This window comes from Glycine max, chromosome 16 (genome assembly GCF_000004515.6).
Source record: "Glycine max cultivar Williams 82 chromosome 16, Glycine_max_v4.0, whole genome shotgun sequence".
NCBI lineage: Eukaryota > Viridiplantae > Streptophyta > Magnoliopsida > Fabales > Fabaceae > Glycine > Glycine max.
This window is the reverse complement of record NC_038252.2, coordinates 36,082,901-36,094,949: the sequence shown is the minus strand read 5'-3', so window position 1 is coordinate 36,094,949 and position 12,049 is coordinate 36,082,901. Positions and strand designations below refer to the sequence as shown.

Here is a 12,049-nt window from a genome sequence, read left to right as displayed (position 1 = left end):
TATGTGATATTTTATTATTTAATCGATTAAGATTAACACCAATATTGATAAAAACAAAATTTCAAAATGTGAAATAATAAAATAAAAAATACTTTTTGGATAATTTACAATCTCTAATATATATTTTTTTATATATTTTCAATTTTTTTACTTTTGATATTTATTATTAATTTAAATTTATTAAATGATAATATAATATTTTATTAATTTATCACATAATTATTTAACAAATTAGGTGACATTTTGTTAACTTGTCATATTATTATTTAATGAGTCAAGATTAATTGTCATTATTAAAGAAATTTTTTATAAATGTGATATAATAAAAAATATTTTTTGAATAGAAAACTGAGAAAGAGATATATTACAGTATTAAAAGGATATTTAAATTATTTTTATAACCATATAATTCATGAGAGTCGATAGAAACAATAATTTATAATTATTTATTTTATAGGTTCTCATAATATTATATCACCTTTAGTATATTGAAGTTGATAGAAAGGGTGCATAACGTAAAGTCAAATTAATAACATAAAGTCAGATTCAACTCATCTAAACAAAGTGTATATAGTGTAAATTAACAAAAAAGGTGTATACACAGATAAATTGAATTATTATTTATCTATGTATGAAGAGGCTTGGTCTCTTTATTATTTCATTACATGGTGTCTTTTCTTGCCTTCACTGTTGAATATTACAGCAGGTTATGGATTGACAACTCTATTTACTTTAAAATTTCTCATTGTGCAATTCTTTTGTTAATTTTTGTTGTTACAAAGAAAACAATAACAACCATGAATGTCACAAGAAAATAAAGATAATGATTATTATAACTTTTGTATTTACTTAACTGTAGAAAATCCCCAATGTTTACAAGAGATCTATGCACTGGATGAACATCAACACTTTGATTCTCATGAAGAACTTGAAGACCACCCATCTGGTCTTGTAGAAGAATTGTCATGAAGTCGCTATCAATGTGCTCTGAAGTGCCAAGAGTTAATTCAGGTTCAGGGAAGGAGGGGTAGCAGTGACACAAGAAATTGTCCATGAGCACAGTCTAAGCCTCTAAGGTAAGAAGGATTAATGCCAAGTGCTTCTGAGAATATCTCAAAGATTGTATAGCCCAATGCCCTTACTTTCTTTGAGTATTCATCACAATGTCTGTACAAACACATGATTATTGTGTCACATGAAAAGGTCCAAATTTGATAAGGTCTACAAGTGAAATGCATGAGTGAATTCCTGTAGGATTTAGGCTGCTCTAAAGTGAATAAGTGTATAATGAGAAAAAGTAAGAGTACTTTGACTCTTGATTTGAATTAAAATATTTCATAATCTTAACTAATTTTAAATCAACAGTATAGATGCTTCTAATTTCTTATTTTATACTCTTGTTTACTTTAGATGAGACACATATGTCATGTAATAGATATAAGAACTTTTCCATACTTATTGTTATTAAGGGCGAATTTTATTTTTGTGCAGATTTTCTTTTATTTTTTGTTGTTAATTAATACTTCTAAAACTGTCATCATATTTTTCACTTGTATTATCTTTTGTAAATATCAATATTAAAAAACAAAAACAGAATATTTTCACATGCATACTTATCTCTCGACTGTTTTCGTGTATCATAATTTTCTTTTTAAAGTGAATCTTTATTATAGTCTTTTAGGTAAAAAGTAACAAACTTCAATTGTTTATAAACAATATTATTCCTTGATGCTACATTCCAAAGTAAATCATAGATCTTTAAACTGCATGCTGTTAGAGGAAAAATTAGTACTAGTAAGTAGTAACATTACCTGCATACAAGTGGTATTGCTTCTGGATTGGAAAGATCAGAACATAGAAAAAATGAAATTGTAGACCTCCAGTTAGCAGCCTTGCCTCTGAAAGGGTTAAAACATTGGAGAAGTATATTTGACTTTCTTATTGCTGTCTCAGGTAAAAGGTTTTCCTTACCTCAGCATCTAGTTCATGAAACCTATGGATTCCGCATATCATCTCATCCAAGACCTCAGCACCAATACCATGATTGATCACCTGAAAAAATCCCTACTTTTTGCACGCACTTCGAATGTTGTCAACTAGTTTTGCTTGTGACCAAGGAGATTAGCTTTTTGGGTAGGAAAATCTCGTGGATTATTTACAACATTGAGCTTCCTTATTTGCTCAATGTTGAATATAATGGAAACCCAATTTGCATATATCACAGAGTGGAATAGAATTTGTGTCTCTGAAAAATTCACTTACTTCACCTTTATCCCTGGATTCTTAAGACTCAACACCAAGTTCTTCAAATAAATACCTAGGATAGAAAACACGCTTCAAGATGGTAATAGGTGGGGGGGACTCTTTCCAAGTTAGCATATATCCTTCAAAGAAGAATAACCTAATGGCCACCTCAGCAACTTAACCTGTCACATTACCATTTCCACTAACGAAAACGGACTCAACAAAATCCATAGACTAACATATTATACTGATATTTCAGGGACTTAGTGTTGGGTTTTAAGAATCCAGGAAGTGATAAAAAAAAAAGTGAAACTTTTCAATGACCAAAACTAATATTTTCACCTTTCATGCTCTTGTTGTTGGGGTCTAAGAATCTGAAGACTCTAATTTAGTACTGTGAAATAAGTGGATTATTTCAAAGACCTCGTTGTACTCTATCACATAACAGCCGAGAAACTAGAGTTCTGCCCCTAGATAGATATATAGTAAAGGGTAAACCTTAAGAGACATTTCCTTACGTCTCTTGTGGTGTCAGTCTTTAATAGTTTCATCTCGGTAACCTATGACACCTTTAATGCAAACCTTTATTATGAGAATTTCTTATTCCATTTCTGATTGGAATGGAAAACAGTCCCATATTCACTAAAAGAATTGCATCTAAATGTTTTCCAATTATAAATGACGATAGCAAAACTACCATCAAGCATGATCAGGTGCAGGTTTTATCCCCAGAACTTTTATAAGAAACATTACCTACACACTGCTGGTATATCTTGTGGCTTTGGGGGATCTGGATTCACATCAAATGCAATTGTGTCCCTCCAAGTACCAGTCATGTCTCTGAACAGCTTCCCATTAGAAAAATACCTGACTTTCTTACCGCTATCTCTTGAGTAAAAAGGGCTTCCTTGCTTCAGCAATTAGCTCATGAAACCTTCGGATTCCACTGATCATCTCATCCAAAACCTCCACAGGAATGCCATGATTGTTCCCTTGGAAAAATCCCCACTTCTGAGATGCACTCCTAATCTGGTCAACCACTTCAACATGCTGAATTGAGTTGTTGTTTATGTTCCAAATAAATAAGTATGTACAAGATCCAATTTATTATATTATCAATGTTAGTAAAAAAAATATTATTTATTTTATTATCATATTTATTATTTTATTAAATTGTTGATTTGATAAGTACTTGATTAAAATTAGAGACTTGTTATCATAATAAAGATTATGATAATGAGAAATAAGAATTTTATAATTTTAATTTAAATTATTCTTGATCGTAAAATTATTATGAATAAAACATCAATAATTCATATAGATCAATATATATGTAATGATCTTTATTCGATAAAAATTAATAGATCTCATTTATTAAATTGTATATATAGATGATGTATATGTAGATGATATCATTGAAATGACTTAATTAAAAACAAGTATTTTTTGTTGGTGGATTTAAAGTTTAAGCTTCAATGCTTTACCTTGGGTCAGTAATGTATCTACCTGAGGTTCTAGTGGAGATTAAGCATTAAAACCTAAACCATTAGAGATGTTCTACTTTTTAAACCTATAGGCCATATACCACAATCCTTATTATATCTAACTATATATCAATTTGTGTTTGGTACTCTACTATTTCCTTTAGTACAGTATTTGTCATTTTAGTTTAATATAATAATGACTTATGTAATCAATAGAACTATTTATGTGTGATTTTTTTTTCTCTTTATATATATTTCAGAAATTTAGTCCTTAAACATGCATAAAGTGATTTTAGGAAGTTGGGACAACAATTTTTTTGTTTTCATTGTGGTGGAGCAATCAAATCTAAGGTTTGATTTTTATTTTTATGTGCATGTGTAAAAAATGTTATTTATTTTATTATCATATTTATTATTTTATTAAGTTGTTAATTTAACAAGTGTTTCATTAAAATTAGAGTCTTGTTATCATAATAAAGATTATGATAATGAGAAATAAGAATTTTATAATTTTAATCTAAATTATTCTTGATTGTGAAATTATTGTGATCAAATAAAACATCAATAATCCAAATAGATTAATATATATGTAATGATCTTTATTAAATAAAGATTAATAGATCTAATTTATTAAATTGTATATATAAATGATGTATATGTGGATGACATCATTGAATTGGAATCTGAGAACAAGTTTTTTTTGTGATGGATTTAAAGTTTAAGCTTCAATGCTTTACCTTGGGCCAACCATGTATTTATGTGAGGTTCTAGTGGAGATTAGGCATTAAAACCTAATCCATTAGAGGTGTTCTACTTTTTAAACCTATAGGTCATATACAACAATCCTTAGTACATCTAACCGTATATTAATTTGTGTTTGGCACTCTACTATTTCCTTTAGTGCACTTGTCATTTTAGTTTAATATAATAATGACTCATGTAATCAATAGAATGATTTTAATGCAAAAATTCCTAATGTATAATTGGTGATAAGGACCCGCAAGGAACTAACATCCAACTTGGACCCAAACAAATCAATTAAAAAAATTGTTGTTTGGTGGGTTTAGGCAGGTAAATAGATTTGAATGGATTTCATTAGGGAAGTTTTACTTTGGATCTTTGTATTTATCGAAAACAGGGCCTTGTAACAAACAAAGAATAAAGTTAGGCCCAGGTCCATATCATGTCACGTACTTTAAATAAGTATTAACATCTAATCCTAAAACTTAATCCTCAAATTTTCTTTCTCGCTCTGAAACCCTAGCGCCGTTCTCATCTCTCTTGTCCCTTTCACCTCTTCTCTCGTCTCATCATGTTAAATCTCTTAACACGACTCACCTTTTTTTGAATCTGTAAACCAAATTTCTCACTCAATGAGATCAAGACGAACACCAACTTAGGCTTGATGATCGAAGAGGTTCTAAAGATGGATATTAAAGGTTTAACTTTTCTTCCTCAATCGTTAGTATCTGATAATCTAATTGTTTCTTATGAGATCAATTTTTTTTCCTTTATCTACTATTACAACTTTTTCCTTTGGCGTTCTCTCTCTCTCGATATATATATGATTATTTATTTGTGCAAACTTGCTTAAATCTTGTTATTATTATTAGATATATCTCCAGAAGAATCCATCATTGTTCAAATTGTCAATTAAGCAGCTTTTCACTTGTAAATTTTTATATTTTTGAGATGGCAATCAACAATTGAAAGCTTAACTATATGCATAAAATGATTTTAGAAAGATGAGGCATTGAAATTTTGTTTTCATTGTTGGTGGGATTAATTAGATCTGAGGTTTATTTTTTTTTCTCTTTATATATATTTAAGCAATTTAGTCCTTAAACATGCATAAAGATGAGACATTCAAATTTTGTATTCATTGTTGGTGGGATTAACCAGATCTGAGGTTTAAGGCCCAAACTAACCAAACCCAGCAGCCGTCCATTTCCCATCCCTAGTTGTTAGGCTTAAAAGGAATATTATGTCAGAGTTTGAAAGAAGGTGAAACATTAGGCAAAAAGTTAAATCTCACACAGCTTTTACGGATGGAAATTAAGACCAAAAAAAGCTTGTGAGTGCTTAATTAGAAACCTATTTGAGACATATGACCAATCTAGTTTCGAAACAACTAACACTTATCCATGTATTTTAATACTTTTTCCTTTGCTTTGCTAAAGGTGAACAACCTTATGAGAAGCAAAGCGTATTTTCTCCATGAAATAGTTAATTTCCCAACAATTATTAGGAAAATAATTGGAGTACATAGAACTACCACCATCAATGTCAACAGTGCACCCTCAAGAACCGAGTAGACCCACTTCTTATGATCAATCAACTACTTCACCATTAGTTCCATTTTCTTCACCTAACCCTCAAAGGCAATCAACGTCATACTTTCATTGCCGACACCTGCACTTCATAAGCCTGCAACTGCAATTGCTCCTTTGACTTGGCCAGTATCTACTCAAATAGCAACAACTCACTCAGTTGCAACTCCACCTCCATCAATACCTAGTTACCAACATCTCCATAACAAGGATAATCCGAATAGCACCATCGGAATGCCAAAGGACATGTTTTTGCAAAAAGATGCATTCTGCGTTTAGTTTAGTACTGTCTTTCCAATCAGCTGTCGTTAAAATGTTAACGATTATAAGAACCTTATTAGAGCACATGGTTCTCAGAAGCATGTTTTCTATGTGTTCTAATAAGGTTCTTATAATAGTTGACATCTTTAACTGCACCTTGGTTGGGAAGGCACTGAACCAGATACATAACACAACTTTTTGCAAAAAACTTGTCCTTTGGCATTCCAATGGTGTTGCTCGCATTATCCTTTGTTGTGGAGATGTAGGTAACTAGGTATTGATGGAAGTGGAGATGTAGGCTTTATAACTGAGGGAGCTATTAGCCTATTACTGCTTGAGTAGATAAGACGAAAGTCAAAGGAACAGTTGGTGTTGCAATTGCATGCTTGTCAAGTGTTGCTGCCGGCAATGTAGGTGAGACGTTAGTTCCTTGCAGGGGTAGGTGAAGACAATGAAACTGATGAAGTAACATGTTTATCATAAGAAGTGGATATAATCACAGTAAATTGAGGGTGCATTGTAGACGTTGGTGTTGGTAGTTTTATATACTTCAATTATTTTCCTGATAATTATTGGGTCATTAACTAATTCAAGGAGGAAAGTCGCAATGATTCTGCTAAGGTCTTTCAGCTGTAGCAAAACAATGAAAAAGAACAATAGGTATTAAAATATGTGGATGAGTGTTATAAGTTGCCTAAAAACTAGATTGGCCGGTTAGATATGTCTCAAATATGTTTCGAATTAAGCACACTCACAAGCTTATTTTGTCTCAATTTCTTTCTGTAAATTGTGTGACTAATTAACTTTTTGTTCCTTTTCCCTAACGTTTCGCATTCTTTCATATTCTGACACAATATTCTTTTTTTAGACATCAGAAATAAACCAAGCAGATGAAGCTGAACAAGACAGTGATCTTGATTCCCCGAGGAAAGGAAAATGTTTTGTGCTATAAAGAAATCTACTTGACAGGTGATAAAGCTGTAAATTTCATTCTTCTTTGACAGAAATTTCATCTCTCCATTGTTCAATTTCCAGTGTTTATGTTTCCTTAAGACTCTCTTATTTTTAATAATGCTCTTACTTTAGATTAAATGTATTATTGGTTCATTCATTTCTACTTTGACAGTGGGCTACTAAACCATGATAAGAAAAAAGTCTGAATGGTTCTACCTGATTAGAGTTCTCAAAAGTTTTAAGAAGTATGATCATATTTTGTTCAAATTATTAATATCAACTGCAACAAGACATGGTCGATATTGATACAAAGGTCTTTATTCGTATTTTATCTTAAACCATGATAAGAAAAAAGTCTGAATGGTTCTACCTGATTATATATATAATTTGTATATTTAAAATGATTATTTTCTTTGTGTGTTGAGTAAAATTCAAATATAAATAGTCAGGTAAAAATCAAATTCCTTAATCATTAGAGGCAGCGTGTTTAGATTCACATTAAATCATTAAAAATCATGTTAATTAACGTGATTTTGAGTAAATATCATGTTAATCATTGAGGGATTGATTTTAAATTTAAATTTGATTTTGGATTAAAGTAATTTTAAATATCTTTGGCATTAGACCATCTATTTATCCTATAACGGCGTGTACAGAAGGCTTTCATGAGTTTGTGTTCAAACTCCAAGAGAATATCAGCCATCACCAGCAGTATTTTTGCAATAGTGGCTATGCTTCTGTGGAGCACCATGAAAGAGTACTCAGAATGCTAAATTATGGGAGGTTAAATCTTTCTTCTGTGCCAGTCAAGTGGTACACCATGCCAAAGAAGTTCTACATAACTGGTTGAATTAATGCATTTGGACCATCACATCATGTGCAGGCCACCACCAACTGGTGTTCTAAAATGCAATCTCGATAACCAGCAATTGAGTTTTGAAGTTCTCATTTTTTTTATCAACAAATATTATTTTTTAATTTGTTAGTTTTTTTGTTAGCAGGAAAATTTGAACTTACAATCTATCCCTCTCTCTCTCTTTTTATCCTTTACCACCAAGTCAATTTTATATCTTCTTGAAGCAGACATGTGTGTGAGGGATGGTAATTAAAGGACACTTTGTCTCATCTGTGTTGATTAGTTGGAAACTGTTTTTTCCAAATTAAGGTACACGAAGGTGGGATTGTTAATAGCAATTAAATAGTTAAGAGACATGATGAATTTTGATAAGGTTATCAATGAAATGGATTACCAGCAAGTAGTTCACAATCTGTTAACTGATAAACCTGATGTTTCTCTATAGTTCTGCCTCATTGTAGGCACCTGTTAAGTCTTTAACAGAAAATTTGATTTTATTATTACTTCAAAATTTTCAAAAAGTTACTTTTAATTTTTTTTCTTTTTTAATTCTTTTCTATTGTACTAATGGTGTTATAATTTATGGTGATTTTTTATAGTTAATTTTTTTATTTAATTTCTTTAAAAATGATTTTTGACAATTTTAAACCATTTGAATGTGTAAAAAATAAACAAATAAATGTCTCAATTTCACATTTATGTTTTTATTTTTTTCTTTTAAAATCATCAGTTTTTTTTTAAATAAATTAACTAGTGAAAATTTAACGCAAATTATTAAATCATGAACATAATGAATAAAAAGGGACTAAGACTAACTTTTTAAAAATTTGTAGAACTAATTAAAACAAATTTTTTAATGACTAAAAAATAAATTATTTAAATTTAAAAGATTAAAAACATAAATTTTACTATTGATCCATTTACTTTTATAATAAAAAATTTAAATATAAATCAATTTAAATAAAATTCTTTAATTTAAAATACTTTTGTCTGAAATCAATTTTATATAAACTCAAACCTGATGACATATAAGAGGAACTTGGACAGAATTATAACTTATAAGGCACATAAGGCTGAAAATATGAGTACACAAGAAAATGTCTTGATAATGTAGGTTGTGAAAACTTTGAATGCTTACTTTTAAGTCCTGCTTATCTAGATAAAGAGTATATTATTATAGTAATATCTTATTAAGTGTGTCGATCAGTCTGTGTATGTTATTCTAGTTTATCCATCAATCTTTGATCTCAAATTCGTGTATATTATTCTAGTAATATTTTTTATGTTAATAGTAGTCTTATGAGAAAAAAATATTTTTAACTTTTCAATTAGATATAGTGTATTGGTTCCACGTTTAGAATCATGGAATGTAGAACTCAACCAACATAAACGTGATTTTGTTATTTTGAAGATGTTTGGAAATAAATTTTAAACTTGAGTCAACATGATAAACGTTAGTCTAACTTGAAGCAAGTAAGAGTTTAGTCTCCAAATTGATTTTTTTTTAGTCTCTTCAAAATGTTCTTGTTCATCTCTCCTGACTAATTTGTGGCAGTTTAAATGGTTTGAAACAATTTTTTATCATAGAAAAGACTAAAATAATATTTCGAAAACTTAAGGGTGTATTTGATTTGCATTTTCATTTTTTGAAAACTGTTTTCATTTTCAAAATATTATAATTCTGAAAACATGTTTTGTTTGATTTCTTGTTTTCTACTTTCAAGAAATAAAAACACTAAAACTGCGTTTTCAAAAGAAAATATATTTTTATATTTGTTTAAAATTACATTCCTTGTCATCGCGTTTTTATTTTATCCAAAATGAGGTTTCTGATTTCAAATGAAAACACTGAAAATGAGACTTTATTGCTTTCAGTTTTTGGTTCGTTTGAGAAAATATTTTCACTGAAAATATTTTCAAAAATCCAACCAAACGCATTTTCATCATCATTTTCTATTTTCAGTGAAAATGAAAACAAAAAACAGTGAAACCAAACACCCCTAAGATATTAAAAAGTTAAATGTTAATTAATACTTTGTGAGATATTGGTTAAAGAAAACGGAAAGGCATAAGGTTTTTATTGGAATGCACAAATAATTTCTTTTAGACTCCCTTATGATTTTCATAATAAAAAATAAAATTCTTATGAGTTCCTTAATCAATGTCTTTGGGAACAATGATTAGCAAAATCATATTAACAAATACAGAGGAAAAATCTTGAGATATTAAAAAGTTAAATATTTAAGAAGAAGAAAAACTAATTTTTTTAAATACCTATCCAATACTCATTAACTTTCTTTATCGTTCTTTTCTTTTTATCACATCATATTACCTATAATTAATACTCATCTTTCATTTTCTTTTATCATGCTATCACTATATGTAAACTAGCATGTTGAGTATCCAAGTATTCATTTCCTTATTATCACTCATCAATTTTTTTTTTCAAGTAAAAAAAAAAAAAGGGAGTCCAACAACTTATAGTCATTTCTATACAAGCGAGCCCACAAAGGCATCAAGGTCAAACTTTGTGGTTGAAAGCATGTTGCGTGTTCTAGTGAAGATTAGACACCAAACAAAACCCAATCCATTGGCGGTGTTCTACTTTGAAAAATTATAGGCCATGAATGATAGACCACAATCTATTAAATTAATGTTACATATATATGTCAATTTGTGTTTGGCACTCTTCTTTTTTTTTCCTTTGTGTACCTTATAAAGGCCATTCTATTGCTTCTTAAGTGATAATCTGATTTGGTATTTTTTCTCCAATAGTTTAATCGATTTCTTAATTGATATAAGCTGGTCGCGAACGATGCATGGAGGCGAATGATGCAGTCTTTGTTCTTCTTACACTTTTCTCACTGTTTAGTTATTTTATTTGTCTCATATTCTTTAATGACACTAACTTTCTTACCCCTATAGCTATCAGTATGGTCAACATATGTAACTACGTGCTTTTTCTTTTGTGACAAGTCACGTAGATCATTACGAACCCATGTGTTGTACAAAGTCTTCTTTTCTAATGGAGGAAAAAGCAGAAGTAGATAGAGAGATGAGCCACGACATCATAATGTCAAATTTTGAAGAAAACCATAGAATTCATTTCATTTAATGATTCCACTGAGCATACTATAATTTTTTTATATTTTTTTGGGTACTATTTTAATTAATGTTAATGATTCTAGAAATAGAATCGTGGTTGTGTTAAAAGTCATGAAATAGCAGAATGCTTCTAGTTTATATTAATAATTAGGATTTATTATTTTTTTAATTCCTAAACCTTTTAGAATTTTTACTTTTAGTCTCTAAATATTTTTTTAGTCAAGGGACTATAATTAAAGATAAAAAAAAGTTAAAGGACTAAAAAAAATTAAAAGATATAAAAAATTTGGGCAGTCACTGAAATTTTTATTTGAACATTTTCTACTTTATGGTCCCTAATTTTTGTTTCTGCAGATAATGCGTATATTATTAAGTTTTATGAAAAAGATAATATAAATTATACTTGTAAGTCTTAAATAATTTTAATAAAAATATCTAAATTCAAAATATAATAATTTGGTTTACTGCTTTAAGTTATAAACTAAATTAAAATTTAAAATTTCTAAAATACCAATTTTTACTATACTCTATTAAACTTCAAAATTTTCACAACCAATTTTCCTTACATTATTTTTAAGAAAGGTCTAAAATAATGCTATTAATCACAGAAGATTTCTGTCTAATCTTTTTGACAAAATTTTACTTGAAATGACCATTTTACCCCTAATCTTTAATTAAATAATAGAATGGTCATAATTAATCTCAAATAATTTAAAATTTGGACAAATAAGATTAAACAGGTTGTTTTAATTCAGAAAATAAATTTTAAAATTTGAAATTACAGTTTTATACTACTTTTATTTTTTTCACATAAA

General features: G+C 29.0%; 1 protein-coding gene and 1 long non-coding RNA gene across 2 annotated transcripts; one reads left to right on the top strand and one right to left on the bottom strand.

The window, feature by feature from the left end:
- Positions 1–673: 673 nt before the first annotated feature.
- Positions 674–2,993, bottom strand: LOC112999813 (1-aminocyclopropane-1-carboxylate oxidase homolog 3-like). The gene is made up of 3 exons (XM_041010610.1): positions 1,972–2,993; positions 1,812–1,898; positions 674–1,167 (listed from the first exon to the last, which is right to left on the bottom strand). The coding sequence occupies exons 1-3, from the start codon at positions 1,977–1,979 to the stop codon at positions 1,014–1,016; spliced, it is 249 nt and encodes an 82-aa protein (XP_040866544.1). The 5' UTR covers positions 1,980–2,993; the 3' UTR covers positions 674–1,013.
- Positions 2,994–6,057: 3,064 nt separating this feature from the next.
- LOC102665115 (uncharacterized) lies at positions 6,058–8,584 on the top strand. Its single transcript, XR_418909.4, has 3 exons — positions 6,058–6,733; positions 7,188–7,288; positions 7,930–8,584. It is a non-coding gene; the product is annotated as an uncharacterized lncRNA (long non-coding RNA).
- The last annotated feature ends 3,465 nt before the right edge of the window (positions 8,585–12,049 follow it).

Excerpts from the sequence above, each read along its gene's own strand:
- LOC112999813 (XM_041010610.1), bottom strand. Across the intron at positions 1,168-1,811 it reads GCAATACCACTTGTATGCAG|ACATTGTGATGAATACTCAA; the intron begins GTAATGTTACTA and ends GTGTTTGTACAG.